Source organism: Melospiza melodia, chromosome 5, assembly GCF_035770615.1.
Source record: "Melospiza melodia melodia isolate bMelMel2 chromosome 5, bMelMel2.pri, whole genome shotgun sequence".
In the NCBI taxonomy this organism is placed as follows: domain Eukaryota; kingdom Metazoa; phylum Chordata; class Aves; order Passeriformes; family Passerellidae; genus Melospiza; species Melospiza melodia.
This window is the reverse complement of record NC_086198.1, coordinates 18,087,091-18,113,910: the sequence shown is the minus strand read 5'-3', so window position 1 is coordinate 18,113,910 and position 26,820 is coordinate 18,087,091. Positions and strand designations below refer to the sequence as shown.

At 40.5% G+C, this 26,820-nt stretch overlaps 1 protein-coding gene across 1 annotated transcript in view; it reads right to left on the bottom strand.

Moving 5' to 3' along the window:
• SGMS2 (sphingomyelin synthase 2) overlaps window positions 1-26,138 on the bottom strand; it is a 40,611-nt gene extending 14,473 nt beyond the window's left edge. The window contains exons 1-4 of the mRNA XM_063156460.1: window positions 25,805-26,138; window positions 3,764-4,398; window positions 2,922-3,039; window positions 1,047-1,200 (exon numbers count right to left, since the gene is read on the bottom strand). Coding sequence (XP_063012530.1) covers window positions 1,047-1,200; window positions 2,922-3,039; window positions 3,764-4,218 — 727 coding nt within the window. The 5' untranslated portion in view covers window positions 4,219-4,398; window positions 25,805-26,138. The remainder of the gene's footprint in view (window positions 1-1,046; window positions 1,201-2,921; window positions 3,040-3,763; window positions 4,399-25,804) is intronic.
• Between the last annotated feature and the right edge of the window lie 682 nt (window positions 26,139-26,820).

Sequence of the window (26,820 nt, the reverse complement as noted above, 5' to 3'; positions counted from 1 at the left end):
AGGATGTCTATGTGAACTTCAAGCAAGACTTCTGACACTGTCTCCCATGATAGCTTCACAGGCAAGGCTGAACAATTAGTGAGGGTGGACTGACCTGGCTGAATGGCAGGGCTTGGATGGTTTTTAATCAGTGGCAGAGTCTACCTCAACCCAAAGGTTCATACTGGGCCCAGTACTGTTTAACTTACTCATCAACAACTTAGATGAAGGGATAGAGTTCATCCTCAGCAAGTTAGCTGAGAATACAAAGCTCTGCAGTGGTGCTGTGCTGCCCTTCAGATCTCACACAGTAGAGGGATGGACATGGGCAGAACGTTTTGAAACTCAGCAAGGGCAAGTTCAGGGTCCTGCACTTGGGACAGAAGAACCTGGTGCACCACTACAGGGTGGGGCCAACCTGCTGGAAAGCAGCTCTGCTGAGAAGTACCTGGGGGTCCTGGTGGCCAAGCTGCCCATGAGCAGCAACCTCATGGCCAAAAAGGGCAGAGTAGCCTGGGGTGTATTAGTAAGATCATTGCCAGCAGGTTGATGGGGGTAGTCCTGACCCTCAACACAGCCCAGTGAGGCACATCTGGAGTTCCAGGCTCCCTAGTACAAGACAGATGTGGAGCAAGTCCAGTGGAGGGCTATCAGGATGATTTAGAAGCTGGAGCACCTCTCTTATGAGGAACAAGAGAGGACAACAGGCCTGCTCAGACTGGAGAAGTGTGAGAGGAAACCTCATCGATGTGAAGTCTCCCTTACTGGAAATATTCAAGAACTGTCTGGACACAATCCTGTGCAGTGTGCTCTACGGAAATCTGCTTGAGCAGAAAGGCTGGGCTAGATAACCTACAGTGGTCCCTTCCAACCTTAACCATTTTATGATTTTACTACAGCCACAGCTCCATTTCCACTCAATTTGTGTTTCAAACCCATATAAATACAGGCTGTGTACAACTGATGAGTAACCTTTGGAGGGCAGTAGTTTCACATGTACTTCTGTCATTTGTTTTGCTGGTACAATGAACATGAACAAGAAAGTGCATTGAAATACAAACACTTACACTCTTTGATGAACAGATAGACCAGCGTTAATACTACAGTGTGTCCACTAAACAGGAAGTCTCCACACAGGATGTGGGATCCAGTTATGGAGAGACCACCACCAGAAATCAGTCGCAGGATTCTCTGAACCTTTGCCTGAGAGTCTCCATTCAACTAGAACACCAGAAAGAAGTATCGTAAGTGACTCAAATAAACTTCTTGTGCAAACATATATGGAGTCAGGGAGACAGGGATAAAAGGACAAATTATCTTAATTTTCTTCAGGCTTCTTTCATATATTCTTAAATAAGCATGCATTTCCCAGTTGACAGGTGATAAAGATCATTTTGGTAACACTAGCATTTGGTCTATACTTCTGATTTATAGTCGGTCTATTTTTCATCTATACTTTTCCAGGCTATTTTAAAATATGCATTGTATGAGAATGAGATGCAGAATATACTGAGAAGGTAAACATTAAAAATTTGTAAGGTCAGATCTCTCATCACAGCAGTTGACATAATCAATGAAACTCATTAAAAACTGGTACAACCTTCATACAAATTCTGTTATTCTGTCCAGAGTTGACCAGTGTTACTACCAAGTAAAACCCTCAAACTTGCTCCATTTTAGATTTAATTACAAAGTCATTCAGGACTTAACTCATATTTGGAGGATGTACATTTTTAAAGCACATATTAGGACCAGCTTTTGATTTCTTATAGATACTAGGCAGTTTTATCTAGCTGTTTTAAATTATTCTAGAAAAAAACCCCAAGAAAATGGATAACTGTTTTCCATAATCAGAAAACTATTCACATATTAAAATAATCCAGAAAAATGATCATCAACTGTTTTTCCAGAGTTCAAGTAATTAATCCTGGTTTCATGCTAGCAAAATGCACTTTCAGCAGAGACATTTGCATTTTCCTTTGATTACCTCTTCTCACTCCTCAATACAGTCTATTACATAGTCATTCCCCAAGCTGCTAGAACAAAACCATTAAATCTTTACAATAGTGGCAGTTAAATAAAGCATTTTCAAAAAGACACTGATTTGCAAGAGAATTATTTCATCCACTATATCCCCAAGTTGTCTCAACGTACAAGACAACAGCCATGATGCTGTAACTCAAGACTAGAAATCTTATACAAGAGGTGACAAGTTTATTCCCCCACTAAACTGGCAATACATTTTTTCAGTACAGCTAACACAATAGTTTGTTCCAAGGAATTTTAAGTCTACAACTTTTTATTAGTAACCTAAAGTGGGAGTAACAACTCCTTTATGTCACCATTTAACTCCAGCGTCATTAAATTCTTAAAATATTTTTGTAAAACTATTAGTACATCCATGTTTCTGTATGTATCAGTTCATTTATGCAGCTGAATTTAAGTCACATTCCTATACATTCTGCAGGTTGGAAACCAAGACAGGCAGCTGAGTTCAGGTATTGCAATAGCTCTTGACCAAATAGTGTGAGAAACTAGGCAAAGCACGTAACAGTGTGGGGTTTTACAGGGATACAGCAACAAAAGCTTGCATATCAGGCTATGAATTACAGTGTTGACCTGCGGTATCCTACCATATAAGAAAAAATATTGCTACAGTATTAAGAGTGACTAGCTTGAGCCTCAGAAGCAAGTTGATTGATTTAGTAGCAACACTATTTCAACCTAAGATGTTCTGAAAGGGAGCAGCCAACTCCATCAACAATTTGAGGCTCTGCTATCACACAAGTTTTGGTTTATCACTACCTATGTTTCTGAAGACATCAACTGAAAGTAATTTGTGTTATTTACTAATACCTGAAACATTATCTTCTATTTGATGTAAGGAGCCATCAGGACTAATGCAGAGACTAAGGCAAGAAGCAGGAGGCAAAGACTCTTACCTTTGGTGCACACTGAAAATGCATTCCAGGCACAGGTAAGGTGGTAACGTACATGGTAATACAGCGGTACAGATACAAAGTTCCTATTATAAAAAAGAACCTGCGTCCCACTATTGATCTGAAAATAAGGAAAGGGGGGAAACAGACTGAGTACAAAGTTTACATGCAGGATGTTCAACAGTTATGGAGCTTTAGCTACATTAGACAGCTGAATTCATAGAATGAAAGAGCAGCTTCACCCCAGCTCTTCACCACACACTCCGCTGAATCAAGCATTAAAACATCCCTCTTCAGCTTTCAGTCTTGTTAGCTCCTTATAGAGTGAAACTCTCACCAATTTAAGATGGCCTCAGTCTAACTTAAAGGTGTGGCCAGGCAGTGTTCCTCAATTCAATGGCATTTTCTTTTTAGTCCCATACTATAACCCCATTCTCAACTTAAATAGTTTAGCGAAGACACAGGAGAAAACTTCTATTTAGCTGAAGAGGACAGTGGACTCTTCCTCAAATTTGAATAAGATTTTCTTACACAGTCATGATTTCCCAAGTTTAAGCATCCCCAGGTCAGTAAACACACTTTGAAAAGCCCAGTTTCAGAATTAACTTGACTAATACAACACAGGTGTCAGAAATTCAGAATTCAAAGACCTTCAATAATCAGAAAACCTGTGTTTTCATATCTGGAATAGACACTCTACAATATTTTGTAAACAAGCTATTCCTTTGTTATTTTCCTGCCAGCCCTATTCCACAATATTGTTAAGGATTTCACTGTATGATTTCTTCTACCCAAAATGAGCAATGTAAACCTACAGCAGAGAAAAAAAAATATTGCTAACTTACTTGTATCTAAGAAACAACCACTGGAATATCCATAATCCAAGTAGTATCATTCCATTTATTTCTGATACAGAAAAAGCCCATTTCACACGATCAATGTAATCAAAAAATTTGTCAGGCAAGGGAGGGCTTAGCTCCTTTGGAGGTACTCTCTCATGGACCACAGTGATCATGACAGTTGTTAAAATCAAGTTGAAGAGAGCATAGACAAAGGCAATGCCTGTTTTCCACCATTCCAGAGGGAATTTGTTCCTAGATTCAGCAGGCATAGCAATCTGGATGTAATCAGGATACTTCTTTGCTGTTTTTCGCAAGCCATTAGACAAGCCCTTTGGTTTGCTAGTGCCATTTTTGTTCTCTTCACTGACTGAGAGAGTAGGTCGTGAGTAGCCATTAGAAGTCTCATTTGGCTGACCCTCCATGTGCTCTTCAAGCTTTGCTGTCTCAATGGTATTCATTTCCAAGCTGTATGGCCAAAGAGGCTTTATTAGTGACCAATTTCTGGGCTCTCTGAACTCTGTTATTCCTCAAAGTCCAATGTTCTTGTTCCTAGACGACTTCTGTAGAACTCTAAAATGCATCCATTGTGCTTTCAAAGGAATTTGTGACGACAAATCTTTCTTCTAGAGCTGAATAATCTGCAAAAAAAAAAAAACAAACCCAAAACAGATACTGAGAGTCTTCATAACTAGTAATGTGACAGTGAACAAAATATTCTCAGAACAGGCATTTTTAAGTATTTCAATTCCATCCAAGTCTACTTAGAAACACAGTCAAAAGGCAAATTACTGAAATAATTCAAGCCAACTCCTACTTGATAAATCTCTCATATCAGTTTAAGAACTAGTAACAACTTAGGCTTGGATTTTTTTTTTAAAGGACAAGACCCACAGACCTTAATGATCATGATATCACTTGCTTTATCAGTTATCAGAATTAATTAGTATTTGGAGCAACATGCAAATTTGCTCCATATTCACAGCAACATTGAATTTTACTGCTTAGAGATATTCCATACAAAATATCCTGATTTTGACCATACAGTTGCTACAGATCTTAATATGGGTTGTCCACATAGATCAGACAAATCTTGTCAGTTCAGGTGATGGGAAAAAAAACAGAAGTGTACTACAGAATTCAATTTTGTAGGGCATAAATTAATTTAGATTCATCTAGAAAATCTACTCAATGGATAGCTCCATTAAATTTCATTAGATCTAAATGAGTATTCCATCAAGTCAAAAATGCATTTATATAGCCATTGTAATATCCACTAAATGTCTGAAATTTCCGACAACTGAGAAATATATCCCTGGATTTGATTCTTAGTTATGGTACACTACACAAACAGCAGATAACAAATGAACCTGTGTTTGTCCTTTAGCTACTTTAAAAACAAATCTATTTAGACGGTTTTTAAACAGGAACAAATAGAAAGTCATTATTACTCAGGATTTATTTCAGGCTGCATTTGCTAATTCATAAAAGTTTTGCAACCTAAACAGGTACCTGCACATGTTTTATAACAAGTTTTTCTACAAGGAGCAAAGAATGAAGTTCATCTCTAGCAAACAGATATCTCACTAGTAAAAATAAAGGCCATTTCCCCATCTCTGAAGTTCTGTGAAATCACTTACTCACCATAGCTGTGATGTACCTATTTTTCTTACTCTGTTCAGTTCCTATGACAAAAATAGTATTACCATGTACAAATTGCTCCCCATCTACCAGTAAATTGTGATTCTTTCCTATTTTAGTGGTTCCTGCAAGAGAAGTTCAGCACTGCTACCCCCTCAAGTGTCTGCATGCCAACTGCAGACTGCCAGTTTGCCATGCTTTGTGTGCAATTAATTCACCATGATGGCAGCTGGACCTGCCAGTCTCCCTAACCATACACCACAGGACCTGCTTAAGAACATGCCATCTGCTTACAGGATAATCTAAACCAAAAAGAGCCTGGAAAGTCAAGTGATGGTGTTTTGGTCCTTCCAGCCTCATCCCACCAAACAGAGAAGACATTTAACATGGTCAGCACCTAAATCTCACTGATTTCCTGGCTGCTGCTCCAACCACTGAAAAAGAGAAGAAGTAAAAGTTCAAATCCCAAATATGAGGTTCATACAAATAAAACTGAAGACAGAAATAGCTGAGAAGCATTTCTAAATTTATGCCCCAGCAGATTTTCTGAAATCCACTGTCATTGGTTGACCTTCCCTAAATTCCTGATCAACAAGTGTATAACTATCCATACACAACACATACAAACAATAGACACCCAAGAAAACAAGTGGTGATTTTTGATGCTTTTTCTCCCTCTTACCAGTCATATTGTGATCTCTGTATCTCCAAGAAAAGATCAGCTAGACAACAACTTCTGATGCTTCCCACAACTAAAAATACCTATTTAGAGCATCTACAAAAGCAACAGACTTACTCAAAACTACACCAGAATAGTATTTAAGCTTTCACAAGTCTTTTTCTTAACACACACACTCTTCTGTTCCTTCTGTCTACCACTAAAGTTAAGCATATGACAGAACACATTAGTGACAGTAGAGAAAAACTGAACCCAATTGCTTATGTTTTGGAATGCATGTACCTAACATTCATCTATTAAGTCAAGACCCCACTTCTGACCATTATGTCACACATAGCAGCCACTGAGGCAGCACTCAGCAAAACCTGGCAAATTTTACATCCTGTGCAGTTGAAACATTATTAGAATTATGCATTAACCGAGAGCAAGCTACCTTAGTTATTTCCTTCTGTTCTCCACAAATACCTAACCTAGAGTGCCTAGTGCCGTAAGTGAAAGATTTTACTTTCAGATGTTTAATGTGATCCAAGCCTTAAAGATCAAAGAGTATCTAAAGTACAGATGAACAATAACATAAGAACTTAAAAAGTCAAGTAGTGCTCGTGTTCTCATATTAACTTATTAAGCAAAACAATTATAGCTACAGCTTGCAGGAGAAAGTTGTGTTCCTTCCTGGTACTTTTAAATGGATTGTAAGGCATATTGATCTACCACTTCTGATGGCTCATCAAGATTATTTCAAGCAGAGTGCATACTGCAGCCAAAAGTTTGTTTACATTGATAATTAAAGGTGCTATATATCATCAGATGAGTGATGTGTAAGAAGGTAAGTGCTTCCCTTTATAGTACCTTTTCAATCTCTTTCTTCCATATTCTAAAAGAAATTAGCAACTCTATTGATGAAAAAGACAAAAGTCTCTCAGTCCCTTGCTGCCAATCTGACTGGCCAGAGAAGTGAGAGATACAGAGCACCACCAGCCTAATCATCCTCTGCTACTGGCTGTAAAAGGAACTCCCCAGAAAGGCACAGGCTCTTCTGCCAAGTTCCTGTCCCCAATTCCAATATAATTCACCACCCAAAGTGGTTCCTTTTAGCTTCACATTGCCCTTACGATCCTTTCGATAAAATATCCATTTGATTTTTTTGTCAAATCCAAAACTTCCCAATATCAAAACCAGAAGATGCCCACAAACTGCCTAGTAGAAGGCCTTCAGCAACCAGGCAGCAATGCTTATACCTGGCCATCCTGCCAACACCTAGGTCTGAAAAGCATACTAAATTGCTCTAAAATAGGGAGCAACTACTGGGGAAGTCTCAAACTCACTAATAACTGGCCAAGTAACCCAAAAGGAAAAATAAAATTCCTATAAAGGATAGCTCCAAGTTTTAGGAAAGTTTTCCTTTTGAAACCGCTTCTATACCTTCTAAAAATGAATGTTACCTTATCAAGAAGCAGAGTTTCTTAAGCAGCAGCTTTACAGCAAAAATCATAACTGCCTCAAGTAACAACATATTTCAAAGAAAATCTTTAGAATTAACAAGATGCTAAAGGAGGAAGTGTCCTAATATTTTATCATGAGCTCCTACCTGCTCCCATGCAAATAGCAGCCCTTAGCTCTCTGCATCCCCATTTGACTGTCATTTGAAAGAAATAGTTGATGGGGGGCACAGCTTTGAGACAAGCACCAGAAAGCATGTCTGCATTTGGCTCTTTATGCTAGAACTTAAGAATAACAGAGTTTTATTTAGCTTGTTAGTCATCCAATTTTCATCTAAAGGTCATTTTCACATAAAGTTAGCTCCCAAACAGTATTTCTCATCCAGAATTGGAACTTGCACATTTCTCAAAATATTTTAATTTCTATAATTTATGAAGGACTGAATAGTCACAATTTGCACAGGGTTTTCAAATAAGCAGTTCTTAACCTGCTGTTTAAACACTACTTGAACAAGAATATCCAAAACTGTGAGACTGATCTATTCTGACATTAAGAGAAGCTATACTTTCATATACAAAATGGAAAAGACTTCTGATAGTACTATTTTAAAGCTTTTTGTTAAGGTTGGTAATCAATCAAATATCTGATACAGCTGTATTTGGTAACTGAAGAAAAGGGGTGTGCAAACAAAGTACAATTTGAAGTAACTTATCTGTATCACACAGTTACTGGCAGACAATTTTTTTGCTAGCTTGTATTTTGATCAGTTAAATTTTTAGGACTACCTATGGAACTAGAACTAAAAAAAGCCAGGTTACCACTGTCATCTACACAGCAATGAATAAAAACTCCCTTTTAGGGGTTTCTCCTTAATTTTGATTTTTGAAAGCATTCCAGACCTCACTATCCATTCCTCTAGGCTATATGTACATCTCACAGCATGCAGGCTGCTGGTAGGAAGAAAAAACAAGCCCAACACCACCCAAAACCTCCAGAAGACAACTGCTGTGATGCTAAAGAATTGCAAGTAAAACAAAGCTGGATTACAGAAGTACCGTTCATTATCATCACATTATCACTTGCAGAACTGTTAGCTTTTTTATAAAAAAAAAAAAAAATTAACTATTTACATCATATGCAGTTATTTGCAGCAGTAGAAACAGAGCAGTTACTCCCTGTACCCTGAGAGGGGGATTTGTAAGTCCCTCATTTAGGATTACTAATATACCAACAGAAGATGTATTTAAGGACTAAATCCCTACACTAAAGAGAGGAGAAAAAGCTTCAAAGTTACAAGTTATCCATTTGTAAACAAGGTTTACCAGTCCTGTAGAATTCTGTTTCTTCATACCTCTTAATAGTAAGAAGTATGTTAGGTTTCATTTTCCTAGTAATTCATTATCCAGTGTATTCTACAGCAGTGCCAGGTTTCTGAAACAGTATGTCCCAAAAAGCACCCAAAAAACCCCCATTTTGTAGCACCACAGAATGGTTTGGGTTGAAAATGACCTTAAAGGTCATCTAGTTCCAGCTCTCCTGCTATGAGCAGGGACGCCTTCCACTAGAGCAAGTCCTTAAAGCCCCATCCAACCTGTCCTCAGGAACTGAACAATCAAGGAAAAAAGTATCTTTAAGCTCTATCATTTTGAACACTGCTGAGTAGGTTTGCCTTAACTGCTTGAAGCAATCTTCAAACTCTTGAACTGTTTGGTCCCCAGATTCTGAAGGACTGTATTTGGTAACTAAGAGTCTGATGTCCTTTAAAGGCAACACCATGACATGGCTAGATTTTCCTTGCGATTAGTATTACCCTTATCTTTCAAGAAACAAGATCACAATAGCTGTCCAATACTTGTTATCTTTTAGTGCTACTGTAACTCATTCTAGAAATAAACCATATGTACATGACAAAGTTGGTTCTATTTGCAGGTTAACAGTCTTCCCTAAAACAAGTGTTTTGAGAATGGTCAGTCATACATCTGTAGAACCAGCAGAACAAACAGAATCATTCAGGTTAGAAGAAACCTCAGGAGGTCCCTGGGCCTCTGGCCAGGATCAGCAGTGACTCAGGGTTTCAATCCAGCTGTACTTTCCATGCCTACAAAGAAGCACAACCTCCCCATGCAGCTTGTTTCACTGCATGGCTGTTCTCACAGTGAAAGCTGGACTTATTTTTGCTGTTTTGCTTGTTTTTTAATTGTTAAGTCTACTGGTTTTTATCTACTTCTTATTAGAAGTTGCAGCCTTTGTATCTCCCCAGTGCTGTGAAGAGCCTGGTCTCCAATTCCTGATGGCATCCTTGCAGGTATCAGGGGGCTGCAGTCAGGTACCTCTGAGACTGCTCTTCTTCAGGCTGAAGCAACCCAGGCTCCCCCAGCCTCCCCTGCCAGGCCTGTGCCCCAGCCTCCTGGCCACCCTCATCGTCCCCCTGCTGGCCTTGCTGCCGTCTCATGTTTTGCCTGGGTGAAGGACCAAAAACCATGTACAGTATTCTAGACAGCCAAGCAGTACTGAGCAGAGAGGAATGAATAATCATTTCCTACAAATAATGACTATGTTCCTATTAAATACAGCTCAGGACAATGTTGTTTGCCTTCACTGTCAAGGCACACTGCTAAATCCCTTTTCAACAGAGCTGAAAGAAGTATTAATGTTATTCCAACATTAAAGCCTAAAGACTCCCTCACAAATTTTTATACCAGAAAAATAAGTTTAAGTCTTCTTCCTGCTTAACCCATACTCTCTAAAATGAGACTCTTTCAGTATTTCAGATCTGCACAGAAAGGTCTGCTAACCTGAAGCAATATTTAAGCTCTGAATCAGCTTTTGAATAAAGGCATAAAGGTTCTCTACCACTGCATATTTTGTAACATTGCAAAAAAAAATGTTTGGCTCGTAACCTTCTTCTATTCATTACAAAAGCCTATTATAAACACTGTACAAAGTATGGAAGTCACTGTTCTACCTCAGTTTCATCAGACAAAATGCCAAAAATGAGTGCCAAAATAAGCCTCTGGATCAGGCTTTTATGTGCAGGCTGGCTTCTTTCATTCTGCTAGAGCTTCACAGACACTGCTTAAGAGCCACGACCCAAAGCAAGATTCTTCTCAAAGAGATAGCAAAGTCTAAAGATTTGTTAAGAGCCTAGCAGCACAACAAATGCCTCAAATCTTTCCTAGCTGACTCAAAAGTTGCAGACACTGGCTGTGAGGTAAGGGGGACCCAGCACAGGAGGCAGGAATGTTTTAGACTATTTTGTGAAGTCCTCCACCTAGTTACCAAGGGTAAAGGTTGCAATTCATAATGGAAAGTCAGACCCAGAGATTAGTCACCACTTTCAGTACAGGGCAGTGAGGAGTCACAATGACTAATGTGTGCTTTAAAGTGACTGTGTGACAGCTTATCAGCAATCAGGCAGCTAGAAAAGGAAGTTACATAACAGTAAATTGATCTGTGATATACCCTAAAAATATTTGAGTCATTATTAAGAAGATATTGCCTGACAAATTATTCCCCTATATGCTACTTCCAAAAATCACAGAATCACACCTTCAAGATCATCCCATGCCCTAAAACCTCAACTAAACCATGGCACTGGATGCCACATCCAGTCTCTTGTTAAACACATGCAGGGATGGTGACTCCACCACTTCCCCAAGCAGACCATTCCAGTACTTTATCACTCTTTCTGTGAAAACTTTCTCCTAATATCCAACCTATATTTCCCTTGGCACAGCTTAAGGCTGTGTCCTCTCGTTCTGTCAGCGCGGCCTGGAGAAAGAGACCAACCCCACCTGACACAGCCACCTCTCAGGGAGCTGCACAGAGTGACAAGGTCACCTCTGAGTCTCCTTTTCTCCAGGCTAAACACCCCCAGCTCCCTCAGTCGTTCTCACAGGGTCTGTGTTCCAAGCCCCTCTCCAGCCTCGTTGCCTCCTCTGGATGTGCTCCAGCATCTCAATGTCCTTCCCAAACTGAGGGGCCAGAACCGGACACAGCACTCGAGGTGTGGCCTCACCAGTGCCCAGCACAGGGGCAGAGTGACCTCCCTGCTCCTGCTGGCCACACCATCCCTGGCACAGCCCAGGATGCCCTTGGCCTCCCTGGCCACCAGGACACTCTGCTGGCTCATGTCCAGCTGGCTGCCAACCAGCACCCCCAGGTCCCTTTCTGCCTGGCACTGTCCAGCCACACCATCCCCAGCCTATAATGCTGCAGGGGGTTGTTGTGGCCAAAATGCAGGACTCGGCACTTGGACATGTTAAACTTCATCCCACTGGATTCCACCCATCCTTCCAACCATTCCAGGTCTCTCTGCAGAGCCCTCCTACCTTCCAACAGATCAACACACACTCCCAGCTTAGTGTCAGCCCCAAATTTACTAATGAAAGACTCAATCCCCTCATCCATGTCATCAGTGAAGATATTGAACAGAGCTGGCCCCAGCACCGACCCCTGAGGGACACCACTGGTGACAGGCCCCCAGCTGGATGCAGCACTGTTCACCACCACTCTCTGGCCTGGCCATCCAGCCAGTTCTGAACCAGCAAAGTGTGCTCCTGTCCAAGCCAGGGGCTGCAGCTTTTCCAAGAGTGTGCAGTGGGAGACAGTGCCAGAGGCCCTGCTGAAGTCCAGACAACATCCACAGCCTTTCCCACATGCAAGTAAGAGGTCACATTTCTGAGAACATTCTAGTGTACTTTCTGCAGCAACAAGAACCCTCCTCCTTAGAAGTTTAAAATGAGAGGACAGTAATTGCTTAAATCTGTGCAGCATTTTACAATATCAGCAATAATACACAGAAAAGTTGCACAATCCAGAGAAAAGCTTTTAGCACGGAGGTGTACACAGAGTCCTCTATCTCATAATTCACTTTTTAAAAAGCCTGAAACAGACAATAGTCCTTGCAAAGCATAGGACTGTAATCCTCACCCCACATGAGTCCTTAGGACAGGGCATATTTAAAACTAATTAGTATCATACTACAAGCTGGTTTCACATATCCCTCAGTTCATGTGGCACATTACAAATTGTGACTCTGTACATAGCAGCAACACTTGCCGTGTTCAGAGACTCCAGCAGCAGAAACACCCATATCTACACACCCACACACACCCTTGTCTGATGGCATTCTGACCAATGTTTTACCCTCTGTGCCAACAGTAGAAGACTAGCACAATGCACAGTGTTAAAATCGGTCAGAAAAGAATCTATGACTCGCTTCCCCTCTCTTCTCCCTAAGAACAGTTTTCAGCTTGCTCAGCTCTGTTGATTTAGTTGCCTGGAAAACTTTATGAGTATTAGTTCAGAGGGATGATGCTCACAGTAAACAGAGTGACTAAAATTTACCAAGAAACATGATGTAGTTCCTATTTTGGTCTTCCCCTTTACCTTCTTGCCACGACTACCACCAAGCAGCCTAAGGCTTGTGCATCACAATCAGCAGCCCCTGTCAACCAGAGATGGGAATACACATCCCTCATTCAAGCTGTTTGTTTACAGGCTCAGACATCCAAATCTACATCTAGCTCATACACTACATGCTTCCTTAACAGTACCCTGCCAATGCCCCCCTCCCCCCCAAGCTTCTGTGGACACACTTTCAGAACTAAAACCTGGTAAATTTAATCCTAACACCAAGTCAAGAGTACTGACAAATTTCAGCAATTACCAAGAGCAATCCAGACATGTTTACTTAGGGGATTAGAAAAGCAGCAAAGAACCCTTTCATAGTATACTCTTCAAGCTTCCAGTTTGCAATAACCAAAATTATATTATGCTTTCCATATGTAACTGGGTGTCTCACTGAAGTTCTATGCACCAACTTGAAGCACTATACAGTTAAAAAAAGGCATCAGAGCCTAAGCCTCCAATGCAGTGCCATGGTTTTCTTTAAACTTCAACAAGTATTCCATTAGCTCAAAGCTTTCTATTTATAGAAGAAAATACTTTCCACATTATGCTGGCAAGAAAAAATATTTCCTTTTTATATTATTTAATTAAGAAAAGACAGTGTTTAGCTTTAAATACTAAACACTTAAGTACGGCACACTTCAACACTTCCTTCTTCATTTTTGTTTCTGCCACAGACTGATGAATAGAACACTTATTTCCTTAGCTTGCCAGGCAGGAGAAGTGATTATCCTATCTCCCCACAATACAGGATATCATTGTTGAATAATTTTTCTGAGAGGATGTTAACAGTGGGGCAGCAGTGGAAAATAATAACTATAATCTAAAAACTTTCTGTAATACCCTTCTCATATATTTTGCTATCTCCATTTCAGTCCCACCCTAGAGGTCATAAAAAGAGGCCAAGAATCCTTTTAATATGTTTTTACTGCCCCTCACAGAGCTACTATTTAAGAACCTAGCTAAACATCTCCAAAATAATTCCAACCTCTCTTCATTATTCCCTGCTGAACTGCAGCCTTCAGTAAGAACAACCCTGCATTGAACACCAGGGCAATAACGAAATTCCTTCATGCCAAGCAGCTCGTGAGACTCAGCATAAAGGTTTTCACCATTCCCATCAGTACTTTCATTTATTTGTCTTCCCCTTCTTGCCTAATAGTTTGAGAATTCTTTTTGCTTTTTAAGAGCTTTTAAAAAGAACCAACTTAGAAAGGACTGAAATGAGAAAGTTGGTGATGTTCAAATTCCCACTTATTAAAATATAAGATTAAAACTGCAAGAAAACAGCTGAACAGCATCTTCAGCTGAAAAGTCATCATTGCTCCTAAAAAGCTACCATTAGAGTCTTCCATTGCAACATCACACAACTGCTTTGTAACACCTACATCTTGCACATCATGCACACACAGCATAACTAAAAGGGAACAAATTAAATTAATGACTGAAATTACATTGATCTTATCCTACCAGTTGGTAAAAGCTGGTGTGAAGGTACTGAGGTGACTCTCAATCTACACAGGATGATGTATATGACACTGTATCATCATGTACCTCAAGTAGCAGCTTCCCCACCTTCAACTATGCGCTGTACTCAAGGAAGGCATCTGGTCATCACTGAACCTGTTCTCTCTGGAAGCACAGGCAAGCAAATAATCACTCAAATCAGTCAAGGCTGAATGTGAAGTGGAAATACAAGCTGGCCAATCAAACTGCCTGCTAAATGGCAGTTTCATACCAGCAGCACATTGTGCTACACTGAACATTATTTCTTTTCCATTTCTTCATTTAAGTAACATTACTGTAACTTAAAATTCTGAGTCAAGAGATTACTTCCACAGGAAAAAAACCCCACAGGCTGGAAACCAGGACCACTTCTGATCTTTGTCTTACCGTCCATGAAAACATTTAGGGCAGAAGAAGTAAAGAATGAGTCATCAAAAAAGATGTTTCAAGAAGGATATTTGAAAAAAAGTTATTTACAAACATACATCCTTATTTTTGGTCACGTTTTCATGGGAGGCCCTAAAGCCTACTTTAAAATAGAAAGTATTCTATAGAAATGATCCAAAAAGCATTTTATGGCATTCTTATCCCAATGTCCAGCAGACACCTAGATACAGAATAATTTGGGAAGAAGAAGGGAGGCCAAAGATGTGCCATGTAGACTCTCTGAAACATGGAGGGCCAAAGATTCTATAAACTGTTCCTCAGTCAGAATTGCAGCTGACAAAACTGTTTGGGACAAAGTCAGTCTCATCTCTAGACTCCCTGAGACCAGTGATGTGAATATGTGCTAAGCAGCCATGGTGTACAGTAAATAAGTGGTGAATCAACTAATACCACGTGATCAGTTGCAAAAGTCTAAGGACAGAACTAAGTGTTCAACTGGAAATAGTGCCAGGCAGTTTTAAAGAGGAGAATTAAGAACTTGGCAAAATTAGGGCACAGTAAAAATAATTATTCTGGTCTACCAACTGTCTTTTTCCATGAAGGAGGACACTATCTTATTACATACTGCTATTTCTGCTGTGTTCCTGCATAAGTTTTCCTCAAAAATACCAAATATGTCAAAAGATCTGCATCTATCAGCAAGGACAGATCACATTCTGGCTTTATAAGTAGCCTTCTAAATTTAGGACAAATGGACATAATCCGAGAAAATTGTCGCCGAGAGCATAGCCTGAATTCAAGACCCAATAGGGGCTTGGATTTCAGGAGCTTTCATTAACAGAGCACTACAGCAAGCCAGGCCATTTTTAAGGTACTGACCTGGCTATGCAGGCCAGGACAAGGGCTTGCACAGCACAGCCTCTAACATCAGCTGTTGCAGGAACTGCTCCTGCACTTTGCAGCTAGAGCCACTGCAGGGGTCTTTGCTGTCAACTACTCTCCTCTGGGGGAGTATCATCTTGCCAGGAGGAGGAGGGCACATCCAAGTATCAGTGGCACCAAGAACACCCTAAATTCAAATCTATTCTAGACATACAGCAAAGAGAACAAAGGGAAGTCTCACCTAGAAGGTCCCCACATCAGCTGCACTTGAGCACCACTTTAAAAGCTGGGTAACTTCATCTCAAAGGTGCACAATTGAAGCACAAAACTTGCACATGGCAATATTAAACAGGTGAATGCCACACCCTGCATGACAGACATTGTATAACAAGAAACACCCCCACAGGAGCAATTACAGGTCTACAGAGCAAAGGCAACAGCCTTCTAGACTCATGCAAGCCAATTAGGAAGAAATCAAAATTCCACATTATATTAGGTTACAACTGTAACTCAAGAGGTGTGCTAAGATGTTAATGACAGCTGGGGAAGACCAAGATGGCCTGAAACATTCCATACCAATCCCAGCTCATGGAATTTCTTAACACTGCTTTATCAAGACAACATACAAAGATGGGGATGGTTCAGGACTGGCCACCCAGCTGCCACCCAGGAAGACATTTTATTTATTTGGAAGCAGAAGTCAGGCTGGGATACTAGCATATTCCAGCCCATGTTAAGCTGTTCCACTGCCAGTGCAGCAGAATTAATTAGTTAAGCTCATGCAAACAGTCTAGGCCATGCATGTTTAACTTATGTGACAGGTCAATGTTAATTTTATTGAACCACATGAAGTGCAGTTATCCATATTGCACACCTGTATAAACAACAGTGGATCACAGGTTACCCATGCATTGGTAAGTTCTATTGGTAAAGAACAGAAGAAATCAATCTGAAATCCCAGAGCAGATCCATTTTCTCTCCTTCCTAGTACTTTAACACTAAAGAAGTTTAAAAAACCCTGTTTCAAAAGAGTCTTTTAACACAAGGAATGCAAAATGCTGTTCTAGCACAAGACAAAAATTGAGTCAGAATTTCACAGATCTTCAGAAGAGAATCTATGCCCTACAGTAGGTATATTATTCCTCCCTGAAACCTTCCAGATGAGCTCCATATCTCATGCAAGACAAAGAATAGAAAAGAAACAGGTTTTAAACACAGCAGTGTTACAGTCCAGCAAAGACTGCAAACAAATCAGCCCAAAAAATAAGTTTGAACAAATCTAATTGCCTTTTCACATAAAGCACACATTGAGCTGCCCTAAGTATAGAATACTCAGATGTGTGCGTCTGATGCAGAAAAGTAGTGCCACATCTCTAGAATTAAGGCATCTGCATAGCCTACATTTCCCTATATTCCTGGGAGAGCTTTACAGAATACACTCAAACAAGTTAAGTATTGAAGTTTAAATCCAACAGCATGAGTTGGATTTAAATCTAAAAAGGATTGTTCAGAGAAGTTCATGGCTTCCCAAAGCTTCCTCATGTCTGACAGTAATATTTATAAAACAGATTTAGACAGAACTGACACTTGTTCAGTTGTGTTTCTCTGGGCCAAGAGCACAAACTGATCTCTTATTCTACAAGAGGCAGTCAGGGCAATCACCTGAATTGTCCAGGATAAAAACTTGCAGTAAAATTCCTTAAGCATATTCAGACACCAGAAGACTGAATATTCACAAACACATACTGAGACACTTTGCAGGAAGAAGTGACTTGCCACTAACCCTCAACATTTGAGCTAATGTGCAGACTTCACAGCAGGCAATTGAAAAAACAAACACAAAGCAACAAGCAAACAAAAACTTCCAACAAACACCAACTGGAACAGGTACTATTCAGTCTAACTACACAAACCACTTTCTTAACATATACAGGAGACAGAAAATCACAAGACAAGGGGCTCACACACAGCACAGGCTCCTAGAGCTGTAACTTAGGTAAAAAGCTGCCTGTTCTTTGACATGTACCAGCATTAAAATCTGACTTACAGCTTGGTTATCTGCAAACGTATCTCATGGGCAATCACTGGGTGGGTGCTGCCTGGCTAAGAGGTAAACAGACACAAAGCTCCTCTCAGACCTTTGAACTCTCCTTGACCAACGGGACTCATGAAAAGAGAAGATGAGAGGTGTGCAAACACTGTTATAAAACAGTCGTAATAGAGACAAGACAAAAACATCATCCTAAATAGCAATACATTTTCTGTCCACTAAGATTTGTCTTTTTCTCCATTCATACACTATGACAAATACACAACACTAAAAACACCATCCTGCAGTTTATAAGCCTTTGGATGAAAGGAGAAAGCCTTTTTCTCTGAATCTAATTGGAAACACTATAGAATATCACCATAAACACCAGGACATTTTTCATGCTACATTCTCAACAATGCATGACCAAATTATAAGCTATGTAACATCAATCTAAAACCTTCTGAGCAATACAAACCATTAAAATCAGAAGCATCTTCATAATAGTGTTATGGAAGATGAATCAAGATAATGGTTCTTCAAGCAAATTATGGAAGCCAAAGTACAATATTCTTCCTGTAGCTGTCCTTGTAAGTGCAATAGAGACTTTGATAAGAATGAACTTTATCAGCATGTTACACACATTACAGTCAAATTGTGACTAAACTGTGTTGCCTCTGTCACACGTTCTAGAAAGGCTTGCAGAGCTAAAAGCTTTGTTCCTGATTCTACTACCATGGGATGCAGAGGGAGAATAGGAAGAAGGCACATATGTGTGCACACTCAAAAGAGTTACAGTAAGGTAGAAAACATGGTTCTAGTGTTTGCCCTTGCTGCAGAATAGAAGAACAGAGAGCTTCTGCCTTCCTACCCTCTCCTCTGCCCTCCAGGCCTTGGAAAGGGAATAGTATCCCATTTTAAATTCTGTCATTCAGTTCTGAGCTCTTCAAATGTAGAAGAGGTAAAGAGTTTAGTCAACCTCTATGATGTTTAAGACTTTAATATAAACTTCATCTTACTACAAATTAAGGAAAAAAAAACCAAAAAGAAACTTTATGGGAACATTCTGCACAGTAAAACTAAGCCATGCACCTTACCTAGTTCAGATTGTCTAGTGACTACGAGTAATGCACACAAGAAAGCATTACCTGCCTGCAATCTGTAAAATCGCACTTTAAAAAACCCCAAGCACTTCATCTCAAAGAAAAATACTTTAAGAGCAAGAAGTATACTTATTTAGCCTAACAACTTAAGCTCTGCTATTTGAGGTATTATGTCTTGCAATGTTGATGGTCAGCTGAGATTTATTTCATCCATCTTAACCTTTAAAAGTCAGTACAAGTTACTGACTTTACCAGAGAGAGACACATTATTCCACCCTACATTACATAGTTTGTTCCAAACAGAAGAATGAAAAAATGTTACCTATCTTAACACTTATGCTTGTTTGCACACATGGAAATAGCTGAGCCATTTTTTAAGACCGGCACAGAGGAAGATAATGACTAAGGTTTTCTTGTTGGCCTTTGTTTTGTGTTCTGCAGTAACCATTCTCATTGGAAAGCACTTGCCATTCAGCTGTGCAGCATGTGTAGTATTCAGTTTCCAAGTCATAGTTATCACTAAAAAGATGAATTTTGAATAATCTGAAACTCAGGATACAATCACTGCAGTGGACAGAAGTTCAAACTCATAACACTAAACTCTTCAATAAGTTGCCTTAATATTAACTTCCAATTTAACTCCTAAGTTCACTGTGGCACCTTGGAAGGAACAATGCTTTTAATACTTCTTGCTTCAGTGCCAAACAGGATGCCACAGCCCTTCCTCACAAGACTGAAGTCCACCATGAAAGTTAAAAAAATTTTCTAGGAAAACAAAAACACTGGAGTGTTGTTTTTCTATGTTAGTGCATGAGCACTTTTAATAGCCAATAATAGGATTCAAACAACTCCAGCCAACGTGCTTTCTCACAGAATGGAAATAAACAGAGTTTCACTTTGGAGGACTAGCTTTAGCTTTCTGGCATATTTTCCACATCAAGAGGAGTTGATTTTTTTTCCCAAAAATTTCAAGATCATTCCTGTAGCTGCATGCAAAGGATACACATGCTTTCAAAGTAACTTGCAAACAATTCTGTGAAAAACAGCATCTGCATTTCAGTAATACAGCTTAAGCAAGTGTACTAATTTTTTTTATTTATAAATTAGAGCCAAATTTTGGCCTCTAAGAGACCAAGATGGTATGCCAGAAGACAAGAATGAACTCTTGTCAAGTGACACTCTAACATATAAAATCTGAGTAAAATCAAATGAAGACAAGCTCATGGTTCTCAGACTGGCATTGTAAGGAACTCATACCTGGCATCCTTACAGATTAGTACAGCATTATGAAAACAGGAAAAACCACAAGCTTTGGTAGGACTTCTGTCAGGCTCCTAATAAACAGGAACTAAAAGTAACACGAGTTAACTTTTTAAGCTACAACATATCCAGTTTCTATACACTCCGGAAAAAGTTAAGTTACCAGAAAAAAACCCAGCATCAATGGACTAATCCAAATGAGAGTCATAAGAATTAATATCTCTCAGTTTTACAGAAAAAAATCCCACCAAAACAAAATAGGGCTTTCAGAATTTCAGTGTAAATGCTTTTGATTTTTTTACTGAAACTGTAGTACATAAATTTGAACCAGAATAACTGCCAGAAGATGAAACAGAATTCTACATTAAGGGCTGCTTTAGCACTGTTAAGACAGTAACACAGCATTACAGCTTTTAAGATGTCCTTTTTAAGCAACTGCAGTGATGGGAACACTTTGCTCTAATACAGCCTGTGTTCAGTCTCAAACCAAGACATGGGAAGCAGTATTTGGCATAAAGCATCTACAGACAGCAAGTGCAGCTTCCCATTCACAAGGCTGATGAGGGGAAGTAAAAAAAGAAATTTAAAAAATAATCAAATAAACTGTAATTACTGTGGAAGCATACTATAACTATCAACAAGCTACAGGATTATATCATGCCCTCCAGATGAAAGACAGAATTAATGACTATGAGGCATGACCTTCTCTACTGCTGCTTCTCTCCAGCAAATTATGTCACCTAAATAAGGAGACTGCCTCATTATTTCTGATTTAGCAGTAGTCTGGAATATTAAATGAAGCATATAGGGTTGAATTCAGTTTCTTGGACAGGGCATAAGCATAACACAGCTGAAACGGGATAAAAAAAGTCTGGAGACCCTGTCTCCTTACTTAGTTCTGCTCCATTAACCAACTGGCCAGCACTAGAGTGAACATAAGCAGGAACTTGGGTGTGTGCATAAGTAAACATTTTGTCACTGTTATGTACCTTTCACATGGCTGAAACTAACTGTGAGAAGTCTTTCAGCATTCATCACACAACAGTTTAAGATCTTAGGAGGCTAAGCAGAATACACACTCCAAAAAGAGAAAGATTAGAAAATGCAAACATATTTCAACATAAAAAAATAACCAAGTAGTGAGAGCAGGTGACTTCTTAATAAAGGACTTTTACAGACACAAGAGTTATATTAAAGATTCTTTTAGAGAGGTAGCATATGCCAAAATACTTCTAAAAATACTTCAAGAAATGGAAAACATTACCTTGTGCTTAGGTCTTACAAGATCCAATAGGCCTGTTCGTAGAGGCTGGACAGATTTCTGCACTCTGACAGGATTAAAGACTCCCGTTTATTTTATAGTTAACTTAGATTTAAAAAAAACCCAAAACACACACACTCAAAACCAACCAACCAAAAAAACCCAATCAAATTCAAGTTCTATTATTAGAGACATGAACTATGATCATGGATGTATGAGCAAGCAAAACAAAAAACCCATCCTTCTCTAAGTTAGACACTACAGACACAAACTCGTTAGTTTCGATAGCTCTTAGTGACACCTCGCTGTCAGAACTTGCATAAAGACAGAAATAATATATATATACTAATTTAGACAAATGTACTAATATTGGGCTTTTTTATTTATATATATTTAGTCCATATTAGTACTTAAAACTTCACTCTGAATATTTAAGCTTACAGTAGGAGCAAGACTGACACAGGCCTAAGACAGCAACAGGCATTCTAGGCAAAAAGGCCTTTCCCAAAGGTGTGGAGGTTATAGAACTCTACAGGGGCCACACTGGTTTATGACATCTAACATGTAAACCTGTCTCTGAAACATTTCACAAACATCATCAATTGCCTGGGGACCCTTGAAAACCTGTGATCATAAACTGCTGCAGGCAGTTTGTAATTCCCAGATGGGGGGTTAGAAAAAAATACCTTAAATATAAGTAGCTTCCTGGGGTTTATTGCTCACTTCTGTTGATTCCTTTTGTGATATCAATCTCACCATCAAAGTAACCTTACTGTAACTGAAGATACAGTTAATCATTATTTGTACTTTAAACTTCCTTCCCAGTTTCAGCCATGATATGCTTACATCTTATCTGAAAAACTGAATCCAACTCTCTTAATTCATTTAAGATTTCAGATTACTTCTAAATCAAAAATAATCCAGGGGGAATTTATTTTAAATTTAGCCATTCTTAAAATTAGCCATATTCCTAAATGCTCTGTACCAGTTCAGCTTAAATCAACCAAATTAAGATGATGCAACTTTTGAAAACATTCAGTGCTGTACCCAAGAGGCTCAGCATTTCCCCAGGCAAGAACAGGTGTACAGTCCTAATCCTAATTTGCATCAGTAACCACAGACACAACAACACTGCAGAGTTTACTGCAAAGCTCACTGCATGGCACAGGATCCTAGTAAGATTCAGCCTGAGGAAATCACTATGAAGAAAAAGAAACAAAAGACAACAGAAAAGAAAGAGATGAGCTCTAAAAGCCAGGAGAAAAGCTAGGAACAGGAAGACATTGCAATGTGTGACTGCCAAGATCTGACTTCAGAACCCTCACAGATCTACTAATATCAGCAACTTCATTTTTGTATACAAATTTTATCAATAATAAGTGAAATGTTCTTAAAATTTATACATGGCAGTTGAAAGTTAACCTCTGTCAACTGGGGAGGGTAAGTGACATCTGATTTTTTTGTTCAGGTACCTACAAATAAACAGGACATTCTGCCATTCTGGAGTTACATATTGGAGAAACTATATTTTATGAAAAAAATACGTAATATATGCTTTTTTGCTATAAAATTCTCTTGTCAGAATGAAGGCAGTGAAGGTCTCCTGATTACCAATGCTCATTATTTTCTCTGATGATCTAAACCCAAACACTGTTTCATTAAGAACCATTCTATTTGTAATGATCACCTCAACGGCCTCAGACACTGCCAAACTGTTTCTTCTATACAACAGGCTCGACTCCAACATTTTTAAATGCCATCAGATTGCAAGCAGGATCCACCTGACAGACAGTAAGCAGAAAGTTTTACTCAGCAACCACAAGCATGACCTCAAAGCACAGTAGTCCCCTTATTTTACAGATACTGCATGTATGTTAGCTAGAGGGTAAGTACCATGTTTCCCTAAAGCTGAGTTACTTTTACTTCATATTTTAGTCTTATTAAAATTCCTAGCAACAGCCACAGACTTCCAAAACCAGTTCTATTGGTAAGAAGTACTTCATTCTCTTTATCACCTATATCCCCACAAGATCTGTTCTGAGGAAGAGAAACAGTGGTAGCTGTTAGTGGTAACTTAGGCAAGCACCCTCACACAGGAGATGCTTGTGGTTACTAACACCCTGGAGCCTCACTAGAACAGCTGGCTTTCAGGAGAGTTAAGAAATGTCCAGAATAGGCTTTCTGTTAGAAACGTAACACCGAGCTATCTGTGTTACATAAAACTTTCCCATTAGCAGCTCTTAAGGTCTTCAGCATCTGCTGGGACAGCGGTGCCTGGATGCCTGACATTATCAGTGTGCACAGCATCTTTGGGGACAGTGGTGTCCATGGTACAAACAATTCTCCCAGCAGGGAGAGATCTCTGAAGACAGTGGACCTAGTGTTACATTAATCTTCGCAGCATCTGTGCAGACCAGTGCAATACCACAGCCATACTAAATAATATGTCACAGCATCTGTATTGTCCACAAACAGCATCAAAAACTAGCACAGGCCAACAGCCCACCAAAATTAGGAAAAAATCCAAACAGAAAAGGCATGCCATTTTATTACAAATACCTCTATCTTCAAAGACCATTTCTGTTCCAAGAGATTTAAGAGTAATGAGCCATTTCTTGAAAAACCTTCTTCTGCATTTTCTGCTCCTTTAAAAAGGTTACTTATTTTTTTAAATCCATCAATTGTTTCAATACTTATTTTGTTAATCCTTAAAAATCAATACACTGCTTTTCAGTCTTCATACCTTTAAAATGCTATACTCATACACTGTAAATAAATAACTCCAGGCTTTACAATTAAAAATACCTAAGACTAAGTCTCTTATTCAGCTCTTCCAGAGACAGGGAGGTACGTGTGTGGGCTGAGTTTTTTGCATTGATAAGGAAATCTTCAGTTTTTCACTATACAGTATCCCTGGTATAACACTTCTGATGTCTACTTGAAACATTCAATTCTGAATTAATTTCTGTCTTACAGTATTACAACTACAGCACACTTTTACAATGCAGAAAAGGAGATACTTATCAACATGCCATGCATGGCTCAATATTTAAAATATAGGAGTAAAAGCATTCTATATTGAGATTACCAACTGGTGACTTAAAAAAAAAAAAATCTATCTTTGCTCTCTTCAAGTTGTCATTTCTCCATTGTGTAAGTTCACTTCAAGGACAGCATAGAAATCTACTTCATTAGGGGCCTTTATCACCTTACTACTGTTGTCCCATTAGATTTTCACCTAAAGTTTCTCCCAATCACCACTTGATTTGTCCAATGCTCTCTAAGACTGACATATGATCCAGGGTACACTGGAATATTTTTGTGAAGGACAAATACAAGCATATGTTTTTCAGCAGAATGTGATAATCTGTCTGATTTTGGACTAGCAATCTAAAAGGAAAGAAATATGGAAGCAAGCACATTGATCTTTCTAGTAAATTAAGCCCTAAATTATTTAAGTTAGGGCAAAATAAGGAATAAAAGTTATTAGTTTCACAGCGAGAAAATATTTAGACTATAGAGCCTCAAAAAACCTGCCTTGTCAAATAATAATACATCTAAGTAACTACATTAAATATAATTTAAAAAGGCAAATTGATTTTGGACAAAGCATTTAATAAATGTGGTTTAAAGTGAAGCCTGCCAAAACTCCTGTAAGGCCTGGTGTCTCAGATGAAGAACCATGCACCTGCTCAGTTTATGCTAATACTTCTACAGAACCATTCACTTGTTAATGTATAATTAACTGTGCATAAATTAAAAGCTGTCAAGTGGTTTGAGGACAGATGTTTTATTTCCTACGTGTTCAAATGAAACAAAATAAAATGTTTAGAAATGGACTAAACTGAACAAAAGATATTCTACATTGTATCCTAGTTTTAATAATTTGCCAGAAGACTATGGATCAACTACTTTTCACAAGAATTTAGAGAGAAATTTACGCCAGAAACCACACAACATTAAAAGAAATGCAACCTGCCACTAAGTCAAAAGTTTAGTTTACCAGCAGTTCAGGAAATTTAAGAGTGGCTTGAATAGAGCAGACACACAATAAGGAAAAAAAAAACCCAAACCTACAAAAAAAGACCTTTACAACAGCCTTATAATAATACTTTGTGTTCCTGAGCTGAAATCCCACGTTTTGAATTCCCCTCCTGAGCAGCTAGGTATGTGGTACTGCTCTAAGAGGTAGGTACGCAACTGCCCACACCAAAACCGTAGAATTTTACTTTCAACCTAGGTAAGTTCCACGTTGGCAAGAGAAATCAAAACAGCAGGTGCCCTCCCAAGCTAGAGGGGCCGCGAGAAACGGGAGCCCACAAGCGTGGCACTGCTCCTCCCAGTCTCTGTCCGGCTGACAGCTGCAGGTCTCCCGTGAAACGGGGTCTCCAAGCGGGCACCTGTGGTACGCCACGCTCTCAAGCCACCTATGCCGCTCCCAACTTACCTACTCAGCCGTATATGCAAAATCTTGCACTGCTGGCAGATCGTCCTCCAAAGGCGGCTGGAGTCGTTTTTGGAGCCTCAGGGCTCCTGGGTTTGGGCTCTGCAGTTCCTTACGGGCAGACACTCCCACCAGTGAGGCAGCAGCACGCAGAAGCAGCTAGAAAGTTTGCCACAATCTCTACCTTCCCCTGCAATTTGCTCCTCTCCCAGCCTCAGCCTCTTCTCGCTCCTGGCGAAAGGGACCGGCTCTAAGGGCGGCGGCGGAGGCGACACTTCTCGCGGAGGTTCCCTGCCTCAGCAGCGCCGCAGCTGGAAGGGCTCTCCCGCTGGAGGGCGGCTCCGGGCCGGGGGGCGCCGGGGACAGCGCTCGTTCGGGGCTGCGGCCGCCGCCGCGTTTGCCGCGAGCCTCATGCTCGCCGCGGTGCTCCCTGACATCATTCATTCTGCTACGCGCACGCCCGCCCACTCCATTTCCAAGCAGTGACTCACCCGGCGCTGCCGCGGCCGCCGCTGTCCGGGGCCGGCCCGCCCGGCCCTCCCGGAGCCCCCGCCCGCCGCGCAAGGTGCCGGCCCCGCCCGCCCGCCCGCGCGGCCCCCCCGACGCGCGCCTCTGCGCGCGCGCGCCGCCCCCTCCCGGCGGGGCCGCGCGCCCGCACCGCCCCGGCGCGCGCCTCGGCCGGGCCCGCGGCAGCCCCGGGCGGGCCCATCCCGGCCCGAACCCCGGCCCTGCCCGCCCGCTCCGCTCCTCCCGCCCCGCACGGCTGCCCCGGGAGCCGCGTCAGCCCGCGAAAGAGGGCGCCGACACCTGCCCCGCCCGCCCTGAAACGCCGGCTACGGGAAGGGCACCGCCCGCCCCCGCAGCCAGCGCGGGCACAGGTGCCGGGGCCGCCCCGCAGCCAGGCCACAGGCGAGCGCCGCCGCCCTCCGCAGCCACGGCCTTCCCGGTTGTGCCGGGGGATTTGATTTCCCCAAACCTGCTCACGTGAGAGATGACTGGCACTGAAACCCCCTGCTTGT